This window comes from Fukomys damarensis, unplaced genomic scaffold (assembly GCF_012274545.1).
Source record: "Fukomys damarensis isolate Sample0158 unplaced genomic scaffold, DMR_v1.0_HiC HiC_scaffold_12, whole genome shotgun sequence".
NCBI lineage: Eukaryota > Metazoa > Chordata > Mammalia > Rodentia > Bathyergidae > Fukomys > Fukomys damarensis.
Window position 1 is genome coordinate 16673758 of NW_022900924.1, and position 19200 is coordinate 16692957.

Here is a 19200-nt window from a genome sequence, read left to right on the forward strand (position 1 = left end):
TTTTTGAGACAGGGTCTCACTATGTAGTTGAGACTGACCTGGAACTCACTATGTAGCCCAGGCTGGTCTCTAACTCACAGCAATCCTCCTGCCTCAGCCTCCCGAGTGCTGGGATTACAGGCGTGAGCCACCACGCTCGGCTCGGCTGGGTCTTTTCTGCAGAGCACCTTGTGGAATGGAAAGGTCATCACAGACGCTCTGAGCAGGGGCTGGAGAAGTGGCCCGATTCTCTCCTCTCCATGCTATCATCAAAGCCTGACAGCAAATCCCCGTCCTGCCAGGTATCACCGAGGGGCTGCCTTTTGCAGGTTGCCGTCTCCCAGTTGCTCCCACCCCACAATGACTGCATCTTCTGTCTACTCCTATACCTGTCTCTCCTTCATCACCACAATGCACAGCTACGTTCTGGGGACTTGCCAGGGCCCCTGGCTCCTGCAGTGCTCAGCTCAGAAGATGGGCTCCACCAATGCTGCCGTCAGTGGGCATCTGCTCTGGCCACCCGGGGCCTCCAATTTCCAGACTTGAATTTCTGACTTTCTAAAGTGACCTGTGGTTCTCAGACCCAAGGGCTCCCTGGGCAGATTTCTGTTGGCTCTTTTCCCCAGGGTAAGGGGGAATTCCTTAGAACCACATTTCCCAAAACACCAACTCTGAAACCTCTGGTTTCCTCTGGGATCCACAGTTAGCCACAGCCACAAGAAAACTGGTGGGAGGGGGAGGTGAGGTAGCTGGAGGGGTACCAGAAAGAAACAGAAAAGATAGGCAGAAGGACACAGGTGGTTAGGGAAAGAAGAAATCCCTCTCAGTCCTGGGTCCTCTCCTCATTAATTTCTGTCCCCCAGGTCCTTTCTGAACTGCTGATACGGTGACATAAATGAAGCCCTATAGGGGGGATGCAGACAGTACCTGTGAACCCCATGGATCTGGTCCCAAGGGGCCTCAGTGCACAGGCTGGGTGATGGAAGAGATGGAATATGAGATGCCAGGTCAGTGGTGAACCCAAGTGCCCACTGAGGCCAGGTGGGAAGTGGACAGGAGGCAGCCGGAGCAGGAGAACACAGGGCCTTGGGTCCAGCTGACAACCCCAGCATGGATACGGAGCCTGTAGGCTTTGAGATCTGCCAGACAGTCTCAGAAGACACTAGAAAGCCAATTTGCAGGTGAAATCTGAGACACTAAATGTTGGAGACTTTACAGACGAAATGAAACACACAGTGGGTACCTCTGGTCCAGGTTCCAGAAGTGTTAGCGACAGAAGGGGCCTCTTCGGGGTCACCCAGCAGGAAGGTGGCACAGCTGGGACTTGAACCCAGGTCACCAGACTCCCCACATAGGCTCTTTTCATCACCCTACACTCAAGTGCGTTCAAAGGACAGAAATCTGGGAGCTGCTGAAGGGGGAGTCTGACAGGGACTGTGGCCATTTCTGGGCCCTCTGCCCCATCTGCCGAACTGTGGGGGAGGCCAGGCCGCTGCACGAGCAGCAGGTGAGCTGGGACCAGCCGGACGATGCTCTTAAATAAAGCCTTGGCAAAGCTCTGCCATTGGGTGAGACAAATTCCAAAAATGAGAATTTTCAGAGCCTTGACTATAACAGGAGTGGAAACTTATTCCTCCTAATTACATAATTGCATAATTATGCAGTATTAAAATTACATAAGTCAAAGTCAGAGGCTTAAAACCTGGCCTGAATTTCTCTTATCACCTGGGGCTTCCACATGACATGGACAGAGGTAGGGGTGAGAAGGGGAGTTCACTGCTCTGGGGGAAAGAGGAGAAGACAGAGGGTCTAAGTGGATGAGAGAGAGAGAGAGAGACAGAGAGAGAGAGAGAGAGAGGGAGGGAGTATGTGTGTGTGCTTGCGCACAGGGCTGTGAAGACCTGCAGCTGTCTCAGCTCTGCTTGCCAGAGATGGGCAAGTCAGAGGCACACTCATGCTGGGGAGAAAACTGCTTAAAGACCAAGCCTCATTCTGTTTAGGTGGTGGGTGGGGGTAGGGTGGTGTCCATTAGCATCGCCTAGAGCCTTTTAGCTCTGAGTGAAAGCAAGGACCTGATCTGGCCTTTCTGAGACTGTGACATCTGAGACTCATGGCTCTTTTCCATGCACACCCTCTCAGCCCTCAAACCCAAGATTCCTTCTAGACTTGGTCCACAGATGGTTTCTAGCTAAACCCCAGGTTCTGCTCTCACCTTCTCCAGAAATATGTAAGACCTGTGTGAGAAGGACTTTACAGTGGAGGGACTGAGGCCAACCTGCAGGAGGCCTGATTCCTGCCTAGGCCCTCCTCCATCAGCAAGACAGCAACAGGAGCTCAGGGGATGTGGACAGTCTGGTGTAACTGGTGGACTCCAGGTCTCCATCTGATGGCAGACCCAGATGACTTCCTCTGGGGTCCAGCTTACCTGAGCAGATAAGGACCGAGTACTGGAACGTTAACTTTCTGCCACCCAGAGAGAAACACAGGTGGCTGTGGGTTAGGTTTGGCCTCAAGTCTGTTTCCTGTGATAGTGCTGATGTATCACATCCCTGCCTAGGTTATAGAGAGTCGGGGGGCTTTATTTTTTTTTGTTTGTTTATGCTTATCACTTTTCTCAATCTGAGAAGCAATAGGAGGGCCTGAGAGAGGAGGGAAAAGAATTCTCACATTCACCCTGGCAAGAACAGAAACATGTCTGTGCCAGTCTGTGCCTCCAGGGGGTCCTTCCCTTGCTGGGGGCTGGTCTTTCTCAGGCCAGAGAGAGAAGCTGGCAGCTGGAACCAGGTGGGAAGTGATATGGAGGGGGACAGTAGGTGCATGTACAGGTGGTGGGGACAGAGTTTGGGGGATGGCAGTGGAATCTATCTCTGCCATCTCACAGATGCCAATGGAAAAGCAAAATAAAATCAAGAGCCAGAGCCAAGCTGTTTCAGGTTAAGCCATGGGACTTAAGATGGCCATGGAGAGAAAATGGACTCTCCTGGACTCCTCAAGAACAATGACTTTAATGGAGAGGTGGTTTGCCCTAACTTCAGACAGTACTGCTGAGCACTGCTATGCCAAGAAACCCCGAAAGGCGGGGGCTGTAATTTTTCTTTGTGGCTAATTAGCTTCTTTTCTTGTTAGTCACTTATGTCTATAGTTTTCAAAATATAGTTTGAATAGAGAAAAATCTGCATTCCTACTGAGTTAATTCTATAACAACAAATATACTGTACCTCAGGTACATTTTTCTTAAATTCCCGGCGGAGTTCAATTAAATGTTTATGAGAATGTTCACTCTCCTCCTGCCGTGCAGACAGCTCGGAAGCGACGGAATTAAGCTCCTTCTGAAACAATAAAAGAGACAGAAAGAGAGAGAGGGAGAGAGAAGAAAAAGATTTTTCCCTCTTTTTCCTTTTTAATCGTCACACAAAATACCATACTGAACAAGTTTTTGTAACTTACAAAGCTTAGAAAAGATATTGACTCCTGGCACAAAGGAATAATTTATGAAACTGGGGAGGCAACCAGGAAAAAACCCCAAAAAAACAGGACAGCTTTTTTGCTCACTGGAAGTCGGGCCAGATCAATAATCTCTCATAAAGTTGGGTGGAGTTGTTGGTTTTTTTTTTCCCATCTCTTCCCCACCCCCGCCCCACCTCTTAAATTTCCAAAGGAGTGATGGCATAAGCTTGTCAGTAACTGTAGAAAACATCTCCAAACCGTGTCAAAATAGTAAAGTGCGGCATATTGTATGGGCATATTATAGTGTAAGAAAGGGCTGTCGACAGCTTTCATATATCAGAGGTGGGAACTGTTCCAACTATGACTTACTTACACTTAAAGGTTCATAAATATGCCTCTTAAGATATAGATGGCTTTTTAATTTCAGTAGATTTTGGAAAAATGAAGGTGCCAATAAGAAGCATGCTGACCTTTTGTGTACCCTATGGTAAATCACTTAAGGTTCAGTTCGAGTATAAGAAATATTTCATTGAGGACTCCTAGATTGGGCGGAAATGGATTGGAAGGTGCCTTGCCTGCCTATGTGCAATGAAGGCGTCAGACTAGGGTTTTTCTCGATGTACCAGGAAGGGAAGAAAGGAGCGTGAGAAGGAAGGGGAGATGCTGCAGTTCACACTCGCCACAGACTATGTCTGCTGGCCAGACACGTATTCTTGGTCGCCCTTCTTGAAGCTTTCTTCACTTTAACGGTGGCAGTTTCACAGGGGGAGTACAATTCACCACGAGTTGTCATGGATTTCATTTGCATAATTCAAGAAATGCTCTGTTTATGTGGTCTGCTGCTTTCTGGCACCGTCCCGAGATGGGCTTTTTTTTCCTGGACCATAACTCGAGGAGCATTTCTGTATATATCACCCGATTATATTTGCAGCAATCAAGCCCCATAATTTCCTAAATCCGGTGGCGCAATAAATTTCTTCAATCAGATTTATTAAAAACACACACGCAGATGCGGAGTGTATTTCCAGGGTGAACTCTTTAATCTAACATATGTATGATGAGGCCCGGCACTGCGTTGAAAGACCTCATTTGTCATCGCTAATACACATTCATCTTGCACACACAATGAAACACTTTTACCATTAGATAATGAAATAAAAGTACTATTAACCCACTGCAAATCCTTTTCCCTCTAAGAGACAAAATGCATGGTAATTGTCTTATATCATGTCTGAGAGTCGCTAAGCCTGCTCAATAGCAATTCACTTTGCCACCATAACCTGGTCCCACAAGCCTGGGACTGATGCTTCTGGCCTATGGAGACTTCTGGAGTAATCCAGGAGATCATTTCTGTTTTTAGAGAAATGTCTAGCCTCTTAGGAGAATCATGAGGTGAGAAGGGAGAAGGCAGAGGCACAAAAATAACTGAAAACAGAGGTGGGGAAATGGGTGCTCTCCAAGGTGCTGAAACCACTTCTTGTAGGAGCGCAAGGTAAAACTGCTTCTAGCCCAAGACTTCCCTGTGATTCTGAGCTACCTGAGGAACAAAGTGGCATGGGGGGGGGGCTTTTCTTTTAGCGCCATTTAAAACTAGCTGTAGCTTCCCATAAAGAAAATGTAACTGGCCACAACCAAAGCATTGAGTGGCTGGGGAGACACTGTTTGTAGCGATAGACAAAGGTTGACAAAAGCCAACAGCTCATGCAGTCAGGTGGACAGAATCTCACTTGGCAGGGGACAAAGAACTGGAGTGCCATGGTCAATCTGAGTTGTAGCAAAGCACTTGTCAAAGTTTTCCTTATTTCTTTTGAAGACAAAGATGTGATTTTTTACATTGCTGCAGGACAAACAGAACTGGAACTTAGGTGTGCATCACTTGATTTGGGGCTATCGTGTTTGACACTGTGCTCTTATCTCAGGGACACTGTACCTGTCCACACCATGGCAACCAGGATAGGTGCTGGGAGCTGGACTTCTACTCCTCATTAAAAATCCAACCCATGTTCTGAAAAGAAATCTCAGAGCAGGCAAGTCCCACTGCTGGATGTGCGGCTGACCATCACGTCTGGCTCCTTCCACTTGCACCCCCCCCCAGGCTGCTTGTGGATGCAAATCTGACAGGCATGACATTTGCTGCACCCACACTGCAGGGAGCAGAGAGAGGAAAGGCAGAGGACATCAGCGGCACTCAGTCCTGGCCCTGCCACAAGCCCAGCTCTTCTGCTTGGCTGTTGAAAGGCAGATGATGTCACTGATGTCCACATTCTCCTCAACTTTGCCTAAACCTACGTTCATCCTTCAACCCTGAATTCTTGCCACATTCCTATGGTAAACACACCAACAGCAGTAATAACAACAATAACAGCAAAAAAAACCTAGCACTTATCCAGCGCCTACGTATACCAGGCACCATCCTGTGTTCCTAATATACATCGTCTCATGTAACAAACATTAACGTGTCTGTAAGGTGATCCAAACGGGGTCTAGGAAATAAATTACAGTCAATTCTAATAACTGAGGTACGGATTATCCCCTTGGTGGATTATAAAGGCAAAATTTTAATGCCTTGCTCTTTAGCAGTCTTCTGCTCCACTTCCCCATTAGCTGGGGGTATTTGGGGTAGCTTGTTTCAAATGATGTAATATAAATGTGTAAGCATCACGCACAGTACCAAGAGTTCAATAAACACGAGCTGAAATTAATCTCATTTTAGATACACTGAGAGCTCAAAGAACGCCTCACTGGATCAGGCATTCTAAGCATTCTGAGCCTTATGGGTCAGTATAAATCTTACCAAAAAGGAAACAAAACAAAAATAAACAAAAACAAGACTCAGAACACTGCCAAGCTTTAATGCAAGTGAGAGATTAAAAACTACTCCTTCCCACCCTAAAAGAATGGATATTGGAACATCAACAAAGCAACAGGGCCAAACACAGAATTGACAATGATCTTTTAAAAAAAACACACTTAAAATAAAAAGCTCACGGCACTATATTTATTTCAATAGAACAGAAAAAAATTCTGTCACAAACGTAAACCAGCCCTCATCCGAAGTGGAGTTTTACAAACATGTATGTAAACTACCGCACACCCAGCTAGCAGGGCCTCTCCTTCCACAATCTGGCAGAACTGGGGGCCTCTCCCCGCCTGGCCCCAGCCCCCAGCCCGAGGGGAGCCGTGATTAACACAGCCCCAGACTTTGGGCCAGGCCCAAGCGGGGAGGAGACTCATCTGATTAACCGGCCATCAGCAGCAGACAGACAGCCCGGAGCCCGGGCGCAGACCATTCAAATAATGATCATCATAAACAGCCCATTTGCAACTAAAAAGAAATAATTTTAATGAGCTTGAAGCAGATGATAGATGCAGCTGAGGCTCAGGCCAATGTGCAGAGAGAAAGGAAGCTGGATTGGAGCCGCCACCCAAGACCAAGCGCTGCAGGAAGCAGGGATTTGGAGGAAGGGGCTTTTCTGCTGGCACCCAGCAGCTCCCACTGCAAGTGCCCACTGCACGGCGAATGCCCCAGCTCCAAGAGGGTCTGTCAGTGGCATGCGGGGCAATCTCGGGACTCAGGCCTGAAGATCTCAGAACACACAAGCCACAAGGAGCCTCGTGGCCCAAACCTAGACACCTGTCCCTCTGCATAAATGCTGCGATATTACCATTTCACCTAAATTGCCATTCAAAATATTAATCTTCAAATGGACTCCTAGAGTTACCTTGGTTGAGATAGGCATAACTTTTAAGTTCAATGATACCAGCTCAAGACACAGAACACACATATCCTAGCCCCAGAACCTCCTTTGTGCCCCTAAATATATCTATTATTATTATTATTAGAGACTGGGTCTTGTTATGTAGCTCAGCCTGCCTTTAACTTACTGTGTAGCCCAGGCTGGCCTTGAACTTGTGGTGATCCTCCTGCCTCAGCCTCCCAAGGTAACCATTAATCTGATTTTAGCATCATAGGTATAGCTTTACTGTTCTTAACCTATATATGACCCCTCTCAAAACCTAAATAACTGCATTTGAAAAGGAACCTTTACTACTAACGTACACACACACACAGTGAAAGTACAACAAAAACAATGCACTGCTGTCTGTCCTTACAAAAAGTTAGCAAGTGTGGGAGGTGTGACCTTGGACACATGATTCAGCCTTAGTTTCTGTATCTATAAAATGGGGAAATTTGTGCTTCTGAAGTGACTATAATAATTGGCCTGAAACATTTTGATTATAAACAAGTAAAGTTTTGATTGGTTTCTGAGACAGGGTCTCTTGATGTAGTTCAGGCTGGCCTTGAACTCACTATACACTCCAGGCTTGCGTCGAACTTGTAATGATCCTGTCTCAGCCTACTGAGTGCAGCCACCATGCCCAGCTATAAGCAGGTAAACTGCCAGGTGCCGGCAGTCCAGGGAGACGTCAGGCCCTCAAGAGTGGGATGCTGTCTGGTTCACAGTTTTATCTGCAGATTCTTGCTCAATACCTGGTACAAGCAGGCATGTGAAGGTATTTGTGGGATGAATGACGATGTGAATATGCACGAAGGTGAGGTCATCATTTAGGGCAGCCACATCCCAGGCCCACAGAGCATTTCACAGCATTCCCATTAGGGACCTGACAAACTGCAGAGGTAGGTTTCTGCGAACATTCACAGCAAAGGAGCTTAATCTGTGTGCGATGGGGCAGGCTGGCAGTGTTACCGGCAGAAGGGTGACTCTGGGAGGGAGCTGGGGACAACCTGGGATGGAGGGCACATGCTGGCCTGCCATGAGCAAGGAGACAGACAAAACAGATGGCTCTGCAGCCCGCCGAGATGGATAACTGAGCCGGGCTGAGAGACAGCCTGGGTTACCAGAGCCATCCATCACTCCCTGCACTGTATGTAAATTTCCCATGCCAAGATGTATTGGGCCAATTATCTGAGGCTGGGGCATGGGGCGGGGCCTGTGAGGAGGGCTCCAGGCCAAGGTGGCTCTGCTGCATTCCAGCAGCATGGGTGATGGACAGGTCACACTCAGCGAGCTCAAATTGGGTGCCGAGAGGCTGCCAATGTCTTAGCAGACTTCCAGGACAGCGCTCACCTTAAAACCACTCTTCTGCACTAGACTCACACTAACCAGCATAGAGAAAGCCACTCAAACCCTCCCCAAAGTGCTAGGAACAGGGCAGAATCTCCAGAAACATCTGCTGAGGGGAAAAAACTGTCCTATGTTGCAGATACCATGGGACATATGGTATCTGTAGAGACAAAGCCACTTGCCCAAAGTCCCTCAGCTAGAGAGTGAATTGATGAAGACTTGAATTAATGCCTTCTGGTTCTTTCCTCTGGGTTGCATGTTTGTGTGGTTTTTGAGTCAGGGTCTCACTATATAGCTCAGGCTGGGCTTGTACTCTCTATGAAGTTGACCTCATATTTGTGGTGATTCTCCTGCCTCAGCCTCTCAAGTGCTGGGATTCTCTGAGTTGTTTCCTTGGAGCTCTACTTTAGATATGGACAAGGACATCATCCCCATCATCTACGCTGGCCTGAAGATCTGAGCATAGCTGGGCTTGGTCAGACCATGGCTCTGTCCATTGGTCTGTTTGTCTGACTGTCCACTGACTCATTCATTTACTCAACAGCTCTTCTTTGGGTGCTTAAAATGTAGTCAAGGACAAGAGAGATCCAGGTCTTGCCTGTGTGGAGCCTTCGGTCACAGAGAGCGAAGACAGTGAATGCTAAAGCCTCTCCACCCCTCTCAAAAGCAGCTCTGGCTTCCAGAAAATCTGGGCAGTAATTTGCTTTTAGTTTGAGGAGGGCCAAGTGCCACCACCAGGCAGGCAGACCAGGCCTCCCCAGTCTTGCTCACAGGCAGTCTTGGGGCCTTCTCACTATAAATGGGGTCTCGGCCTCACCCTCTGGTTCCTTGGGACCAAGGCTGACATTTGGGATGGGGCAATCGCCAGCCCCAGGATCCTGGAGGTACTGGGAGGACAGACACCTGTTCTGTCCTGTCCTGTCCTACCCTGCGCGGAGTGTCAGGCTGACACAAATCAGCAAATTCTGTCCACTCAATCCAACAATTTCTCATCTTCTCTACTGATGTGACCCTGGGCCAAGTCTCTGTCATCACTCCCCGGGTGACTATGACAGCCTTCTCTCTGGGCTCCCTGATGAGGCCCTTACCTTCTACAGTCCCTTTCCCACCCAGTACCCACAGGGTTCCTGGCAAACTAATCACAACCTGACCTTCCTTGCCCAGAAACCTCCCATGGCTCCCACCCAAATCAGGGTCAAGGCCCTGTGCAAGTCGTCTCTGGCCTTCCTGCCCTCTACTCCCCTCTTGCTCACTCTGCTATCGTCCTACAGGGTCCTGGCTGGCTCCTGAAGACACTGAGCACATTCCTGCCCAGCACATTCCTGCCGCAGGGCCTCTCCCACTCTCCTATTTAAAGCAGCAAGTGCCTCTATATCTCCTGAGCCCTCCCTGCCCGTTTCTCTCTGTAGCATCTGGCTTGGCACGTTTATGTAATCACTTTTCCATTTGTTTATAGACTGTTTCTAATGCGAGGCCCCTCCAATGTTAGGTCCACAAGGAGAAGGACTTTGTTCCTGGGGTCACGGCTGTATCTCCATACTCAGTGCATACTAGGCACTCAATACCTGCTGAGTGAATGTATGCATAAAGGGACAAAGGAAACACGGATTACCAACAACTGGCTCTCCAAGCAACAGGCAGGAAGGCAGGCCATGCTGCTGCAGGAGGGCAGGCGCTGGAGGTGGCTGTCCTTTAGCATGGATGCCAATCAAATGCCTAATTACCTTGTGACAAGCCCCGAAAACCGGAGCTACATCCGATCACGTCTTCCTGCCCTTGATTGCTGTTTTATATTCCAGAATTCTCAGAGTTTATCACCCCATGGCACCAGGAAAACAAAGTAATCCCACTCTGACAGTGTCAGGTGGGGGCCAGGGCTCCCTCTAGCGCCCTCTTACGGCCAGCTCATCTGGTGCAGCTGGGTGCGCTGGCCTTGCCTTCCTTGGTCAAATGGGGTCATTAAAGTCATCATTCTCTCATTCATTCAGCAAGTGTCTCCCGAGCACCTACTATGCGCCATGCACCTGCTAGGGCCACAGCAACGACTCCTCATCCATTACAGGGATCGAGTGCTTACCATAGGATGGCACTTTCCACATCTCAGCCCCCCTTGTCTCCCCAGTGGCCTGTGTTCATGATGACTCCTCAGCAATGAGCAATGAGCAGCCTCCCAGAGATCACAACCCTGCTCCAAGTGCAGGGCCAGAGGAAGCGGAGTGGGGCTCTGAACTTGCTCCGCCATTCTCCAGGCATCGCACCACCTTGGCAGCTGGGGCTATTTGCAACCATGTAGTCCTCCAGGTCATTTCTCTCAGCCCCCTCTCTTTTTCGATTGGGGATGGGAAGAAGATCTGTGGGAAGCTCAAGAAGCTCTAGCAAAACTCACCAGTGTATGGGGCTAAGAAAGGAACAGGTGCGCAACCCAGGCAGAGAAGGAAGCATTTACTGATTACCTAATATGTGAGCCAGAGTTCCCAGGGTGTTTGTAGCTCAGGTGGGAGAGCAGCCCCGCAGGGAAGAGCTGCCTTCAGTGAAAGTGGGGATGGTGGAGACTGAGCCAGAGGGTCATGGGACAAAAGTAAACAGCCACTGAGAGCGAGGGACCGCCGGCCTGAGGAGAGGCACCTGCTCTGGGCAGCAAGCTGGAGCCTGAGCGAGCAGTAGGGTCTCCTGTGACCTGGCACCTGGCAAATGTGCAGGAGCTACAGGCAGGAGAGGGAGGGGGCAGATCAGAGTCAGTGCCACCCTGCCAGGCAAGGTGCTTGGCAGGATTGAGAGAAGGCCCTGCTATGAGGCGGGGTTGGCTCGGGCAGGAGTGGGCCACACCAGGGGTGATTGGCATTGTTCCCCAATCTGCTGTTGAATTCGGCAAATGTCTGGTCTCCTGCTGCCCCATCATCAGTTAAATAAGGGCAAGGATGCCTCGAGGGCTCCTGAAAGGACCAGAAGAAATTTGTAGATGCAATTTCTTCCTAAACAAATGGGACGCATTACTGTTAATAAATACTCCATGGAACCTACTTGCTAAGCATGGAGATGGAAACATTCTTATTTTATTAAAAAAATTTTCACCCCTAGGAACCATTTTTAAAGAAAAATATTTGGTAGGGCTGATAAGGAGGAGAGAAGCAGAGGAAAAATGGAATGACCTACCCATTCTGCTGTGGTCCTGGCCCCCAGGGACGCTCTCAGGGCTGCCCTAATGAGGTATCCCACACACGCTGCCATGACTATTTCTTTATGGGCTGGAACACATTCACCCCCAAACTGACACCTCCCGGAAGGAGGCCTGCACTGAAAGGGGTTGACCGGGTGGGGTCACGTGAGAGGACTTCATGTCAGAACTCCTGCTCCAGCCTCCTCCCAATATCTCACAAAGTGACGGGGACCTAATTGGCTGTGCCTAGGCCATCAACTGAAGGGCCTACTTCCAGTCAGGCTGTGTGAGGCCCTGGGATAAATTTCTTGCCACTTCCAGAAAGGAAAGGGTAAGGGCTGGTGTTGCAGCTGAGTTTTAAAGTACTTGCCTCACAGGTGTGAGGACCTGAGTTCAATCCCTAGTATCTGAAATACACACACACACACACACACACACACACACACACACACACACACACACACAAATAAACAGAAAGGGAAAGGATAAAAGTAGAAGGGAGAGGGGGAAAAAAACCTCTTTTGATCATGGGTATCAAACCCAGGGCTTCACACATGCTAGGCAAACATACCACTGAATCACACCCCCAACCTTTTTATTTTTACTTTTTAAAATTCTGAGACAGGGTCTCATTAAGTTGATAAAGCTGGCCTCCAACTTGCAATCTTTCCGCTTCAGCCTACTGAGTAGCTGGGATTATAGGTGCGGCCACTGTGCCTGGCTTGCTTCTATTTTTCTAGAATGTTTATCATCATTATCAGCGCGACTCTCTCCCAGCTGACTTTAGTCACCTGAAACCACCAGAGCCTCAGAGTCACAGAGCCTCCCTGGTGCAGTCCATACAACAAGTGGGGCGGCTACATGGGTCAGGCCCTGACCCAGTGAGAGTTATGCGAAGGCAAAGACTGTCCCTGCAAGAGGGGCAATGCTCGCTCCCCAAATCACAGACAGCCACTTCTACAACCAACGCAGATAGGACCCTTTCCAAATGCTGTGTCTCCCCAGAGCCCAGGAGCTTTGAAAACCGAGCACCCACGCCCATTACGCACTTGCTTTGTCCATCATCAGGGAAGACCAGGAACTGGAGATGGCTGCCGTCCCCAGCATGCTGAGAGCAAACTACAGGGAAGGGTCTATGTGGGTGTGGGTGACACAGGAAGACACAGAAACAGACACACAAGACATAAATACAGGCAGGTGTGGTGGCGCATGCTTATAGTCCCAGCTCCAGACAGGAGGACGGCGAGTTCAAGCCTGGTTAGGGCAATTTAGCAACTTAATGAGAAAAGGATGGGGATGTAGCTCAGCGTGAAGGCCCTGAGTTCAAGTCCTAACATGGAAAAAAAAATCCAACTCACATATGGAGACACACAGAGGCATAAATACAGACAGATCTGCAGATTCACACACATGTGTAAGTACACACACAAACACATAGGTACTTATATACATATACGTGACACATACAGAATCACAAGAAAAAATATACAGACGCACAAACACATACACAAATAGAAATATATATGTACATATAAACAAAGAGGTGTATACACACACACACACACATATATAAGATAGAAAAACACATTGAAATACACACACAGAGAAATAAAAGTACATGGGCTCTGTGACATAGCACTTGCCAGCATGGGGCCAGGCCCTGGGTTTGATCCCTAGCACCATGAAAGAAAGAGAAAGAAAAGAGAAAAGAGAAGAAAAGAGACCTACGGACACATGGACCCAAAGACGATGTTCACAGGGCACTGGGCTCCACGCAGAGTCTGATCAGGACTGGGCCTGCGCCACCAGGACTAACAGGCCCGAGGGGGCTGCCCCTGTCTGGCACCGCTAACCGCCGCAGAGCCTACCGACAGGGCCAGCTCTGACCCAGCTGAAAGCCTCGGAGCACGGCTCAGATCAGCTGCTGCTGGCTGCTCCAGCTGGGCGCTCCTAATGCCTGAGCCTCAGTGCCCTGATCTGTAAAACGGGGATGACACTTTGTGGGCGTCATTCCAGCTGTGGAGACCCGGCTGGACGTCACACTGCAGGAAGTGCAGGACAGACACGGGGAGCTCAGCGGCCCTGCAGACCTGGGGTGGAATTTCCCCCGCTGCATGTGCTGGCCCTGAGCCTGGGCGAGTCACTTCTCGGCCTCAGCCTCCCCACCCGCAGTGTGGGGATAACAGTGACACTGAAGGAAACCCAGCCACTCTCCCAAATACCTCTCCCTGTCCAGAAATAACCACCGCCTCCACTCCGCCTTTGTCCAAGCTGCCAGCCCTCCCCTGCCTCTCCCTGGCCTGGGCTATTTCCAGGGCTGCTTCCTCCTCTCCCCAGACCCACCCCCACGTGGCAGACGGAGTGAGCTGCTTAAATGTGAACCAGTTCTCGTCTCTCCCCGGCTTGAAACTCACTTCTGATTTATTTGTTCCCATCTTAGATTACATCAGACACTTCACTGGGGCCCATGGGTCCACCCCCTGCTCATGCTCTGGTCATGAAAGGGAGACCGTTTTCTCCTTTCCCTAGGTATTCCATTCACACCGACCACTTCTGCTGTTCCAAGGAGCCAGCCTCTTTCCTTTCCCAGGACATTTGCACATGCAGTTCTCTTTATCTGCAATTCCTCCCCTTCCTTGCAACTCCTGTGACCTCCTCTGGGGGACCCTGACTGACCTCATCCCACCCTAAGGCTAGATCGGAGCGTCCATCCTTTGTGAAGACCACACTTTGCGTGTTTAATCATCTGCCTCCACGCTAGGGGTGGAAGCTCCTGGGGTCCCGGCGTCTAGTTGCTTACTTCACCCCAGTTTCTAGGCCTGCACAAAACTCAAGAGGCATTTTTTTGAATGAATGTTCACCTCTCTGAGTTTCTTTACATATCGAACAAGAAAAGTAAAGCTGAGAAGATTCTGCTAGCTACAAGATATCTAACACAAATCAAAGAAAGAGGGCCGGGGATTTAGCTCAGTGGTTCCACCGCCTGCCTCGGAAGTGCAGGGGCCGAGTTCTATCCCCGTATGAAAAAAAAAAAAAAAAGAAAGAAAACAGTTATATAAAAATAGAATTATTTCACTTTGGTGTCCAGAGAGGTAAGAAGGAAAGAGCAAGAGAAAAACAGAAGGAGAGAGAAGAAAAGAGCGAGGAGAATTCAGATGAACAGATGGAAGGGGTGGGTGCCCATCAGCACATCCGGGCGGTCTGGGGCCTGGGACAATTACTTGGCTGAGAGGCCACATTTGAAGCTTTATTTCCCTCTGTGTACACCCTGGCTGTGGGTACACCAGGCCTGGGGATGGAGACCGCCTTCATCCACCCCACACCCACATGGTCCATTCCTGCCTCCAAGAAGCCTCTGCCTGCACACTTCTCAAGGAAAGTGTACTCTCCAGGAATCCCATGCCCCTTATGCCCTGCTCACTGACAAGCGAATGACATCATTCATTCATTCAACAAACATGGGCTGAGTGCCCCCTCTCTGTGCCAGGCACTGTCCCAGGTGCTGGGGAAGAGCAGTGGCCACAGCAGACAGTGTCCCTGGGGCCCGTGGACTGACAGTCTAACAGCTTAGCTTCCAGGAGAGTGTGGGACAGATACAGGGCTTTCCTGGCCTTGATCTGGACCCGGGGACCAGGAGGAGCAAAAATCAAGACAAGGGTAACAGAAGCTACTGTTTTCCCACACTTGCTTGTGGTGCTTAGAAAATGATCCCCAAGGTGATGGCCTCAGAAGCAAGGCTTCTCTCTGACCTTCTCCTGACCGCCTGTCTCTCATCCCCCATCCTCCCCTGAGTGAGCCACAGAAACTAGAATTTTTCTCCCCTAACACATGCTAGAAACCAGAACCCCTTTTCCCTCAAGCCAGTCATAAAACCTAGTTATTGCTCTAGCTTCCTCCTGACCTTTTGTGTAAAAACTGTCCCTAAAGAAATTCTCTGACCTGTGCCTTGTTTGATGCAGGTCCTAAGACCCACCCCACTCCAGAAAGGACCCTTCCCCAGGCCCAGTAGGAAGGTGGGAAGCATCTGAACAGATGGGCCTGGCTGGGTGTCCCCAAGGCTGCTGCCTCACATTGGACCCTTGAGCCCAAGCCCATCCTACAGGCTGGTCCATGCCCTGCAGTACCTGGGCATAAAAGTGGACAGTAGATCCAGACCTTCAGGTCTTCAGTCTAAAGGCTCTGGTGGTACTAAAAAAACATCTTCAAATGAACATGTGACCCTTGTTGCTGTTCCCCTGCTGTTACTGTAGGGGTGTCGGTCTGACCTTCACAGGGCATGGGGAAAGGGGCCACTCCCCTTTCCTCCTACACAATTGACTTGAGCTACAGGATCTGTATTCTCGGGGTCTTACAGCAATCCTTGAGAATGGTAGAACTTCCATTTTTCAGATGAGAAAACTGAGGCTTGGAGGAGACAGGTCTCTTGTCCCACATCACAGATGTGACGGCTGGGATTTGAACCTGGGTTCTGCCAGCTCCACAACCCATCCGCATTCTTCTTGTGACTCCGTGCACACACAACCTCTCCTCCCACAAGCACCGAGCGCCACCTAGACATGACCTAGGCACAGCCCTGTGACTCCTGGGCCCCATGCCCACCCCAGCTGTCTGTGATCACAAGAATGGAACTCAGACCGATCCTCAAAGGTGCAGAACCTACTGAACAGTGAATTTGAACTTCTAGAATGGAACCATCCCATAAGGTCACCATGAACCCATTATAGTTACTTACATTTGGAACATCTAAGTGAACTTAAATGGGCTGGGTGTGGGGGCTGTGCCTGTAGTCCCAGCTACTCAGGAGGCTGAGGCAGGAGACTCTAAGAGCTCCAGGCCAACATGTGCAACATAGTAAGACCCTGTCTTAAAAAAAAAAAAAAAGAGCTTAAGTAAAATAGAATCACAAATTCAGCTCCTTGCATATGCCATATAGTTCAAGTGCTCAAGATCACAGGTGCTATGGCTACCATATCGGAAATTAAGATACACACTGCTTACATCATCATAAAGTTCCATAGGATGGTGCCATCTCAGGACATCTAAGGACGTGTGGCTTTGACCCATGCTCTGTGCCCTCTCCCTTTCCCTCTTCAAGCTCTAATGTTCCCAGAATTCCTAGCCCAAACCCTCACTGAAATCAAGGACCAAAAACACCCACTCAAATGTCAGTGAAGACACTATCATACCCAAGCACTGCCAGGGGAATGCAAAACAGCACAGTCACTTTGGAAAACAGTTTAGCAGCCCCTTGACGAGTTAAACATAAGTGTGCTCTACCACCCAGGTTTCCACTCCTTTACCCAAGAGAATTGAAAACATGTTCACACAAAATGTTCACAGCAGCGCTAATCACAATGGCCAGAGTGGAAACAGCCCAGATGTCCATCAGCTGATGAATGGATAAAATGTGGCCTAGCTGTACATCGGGAAACCACTTAGCCATAAAAGAACAAAATATGCAGACACCTGACAACACGAGTGAACCTTGGAAGTGTGATGCTAAGCGCAGAGCTTGGTACAAAAGACCATAGGCTGCAGGGTCCATTTATACTAAATGACCAGGAAAGGCAAATCCAGCGAGGCAGAAAGATTTGTGGTTGCCAGGGGCTGGGAGTGGAATCAAAAAGGGACTGTAAATTGACACAAAAGATCTTTTCAGAAGGTGATGCCAATTCTAAAAGTAGATTGTGGGGATGGTGGCCCAACTCCATCTGTACAATAAAAACTACTGTACTGCCCATGTGCCACAGGTGAATTTCATAGTATGCAAGTCATACCTCAACAAGACTGTTCAAAAACACTCAACTCAGGAGGCTGGCAAGCTATGCTCAGCAGCCTCTCATATTCACAAAGCTTGCCCAAGTTTTGTTTCCAGAGTTTGTCTGTGCATTGTGGCAGCATGGCAATCACCAACATCGTGGACAAGTCACTGGGTGCCCGTCTATCACTGGCACCCCTGTATCCCAAATAGCAAAAGAAGGCCAGGAGCAGGTGCCTCTCCAGCTCACAGATAGGGAGTGAGGTAGCAGTGGGGATCCGACCCACACCCTCTCAGGCCGCAGATGCTGTGTCCCATTCTCCCTGCGATGTGCATGGAAGCTCAGGAGAACAAATTCCACTTTCTGCCCCTTAAAGCTCCAGCTGGGGGCTGGTGCCCAGTTACACCTGAATTTCAGATGATTTCTATTCCAGAGCAATGTTTTGCGTGTTTCCTTTTTCCTCCCAGAGGTTTATAAACTCTTGTCTTTTCCCTATCAGGTTGAAACTTAGAATACAGGTTGTCAGCCAACATGCCAGGCATTTTTCTAAAAATAACCCAAATTGGTTCAGCCATTTTTAAGCAATGGAACAGTGAGGGGAGGGGAAAAGAGGGATTTTAAAGGTAGTTTCAGATTGAAAAAAAAAAAAAGCTTCAAACTAAAATTAAAAAAGACAAAAAGGCTTGTGTTTGAATGAAATGAACAGGGAGCAGTGGCTGCGAGTCCTGGGACCATCGGCAGCTTTCTCTGGTGCTTTGCGCCTCAGACCAGGTCCCAGGGTGGGCAAGTGGACCTTCTGTGAGGGTCTTCAGGACACCTATAAAGGACTGAGGAGAATTAGATGGGGGGAGATGGAAAGGGTGGAAAATGGGATTGTCTTCTAATGGCTACTGGGCGGTAGGAGATCTGGGGAACTGGGGGACCCCAAGTAGACACAACCAAGGCTGGAGTTTGTCACCCTTCCTCAGGTGCTAAGGGTCCTCACAAAACAGACCTGCTCCGTTATGTGAGACCCTAATGGCAACGCACACTCTTTGAAGTGGAAGTAGGTACTTACTGTGTGACAGGTGCTGGGCCATCACGAACAGGGCCCACCTGTCCTCGGCTGACCTTAAGGGGCTTAGAGGAAGGAGACTGCAGGGGCCCAGCCAGTGATGTCATGGGATGAAGGCCCAGGGCGACAGTCACCCCATTACAGGGGGTTCAGATGCTCAGTTCTGGGCCACTGACACCACCTGGGACTGTGGACCCAATGTGTACGCGGGTGTCTGATTCCCAGGAAAGCCCCAAATCCAGGTTTTTTAAAGTGTGAAAATCTCCCAAATTTTAATCATTGGCAGCTAATTCAGAGAGAAACCTAACATTGCAGTTTGTGCCAAACAAAACAGATTTATTGGGGGATTTGGACCCTGGCCTGCCAGTTTGCAAACTCCAGTCTAGCCTGTTAATTACATGGGGGAGAGAGAGTAACAACGACTACCGCTCACATTTATACCATGCTTACGGTACGTGTGCTACAAGAACCCCACGAGGTGGGTGCCGTTTTACCTGTTTGCAGATGAGCATGCTGAGTACAGAGGATAAGTCACTGACCTCAAGTCACACAGCTGGGGTGGCAGAGCTGGCTCTGAGTCAGGGGGTCTGGCACTGGGTTCCTGCTTTAGCCACAAGAAGATGGCAAGAGAGGTGGCCACTGGGGTGAGTGTCCCTGCCACCTTATGGGATCAGAGACCCCTGGGGACAAGGGAACCCTTAACACTGCCCCCCCCCC

At 49.4% G+C, this 19200-nt stretch overlaps 1 protein-coding gene across 1 annotated transcript in view; it reads right to left on the bottom strand.

Moving 5' to 3' along the window:
• Cux2 (cut like homeobox 2) overlaps positions 1 to 19200 on the bottom strand; it is a 196572-nt gene that overhangs the window by 79453 nt on the left and 97919 nt on the right. Inside the window, exon 3 of the mRNA XM_033762676.1 lies at positions 3198 to 3308. Within this exon, the coding sequence (XP_033618567.1) occupies positions 3198 to 3308 (111 nt within the window). The remainder of the gene's footprint in view (positions 1 to 3197; positions 3309 to 19200) is intronic.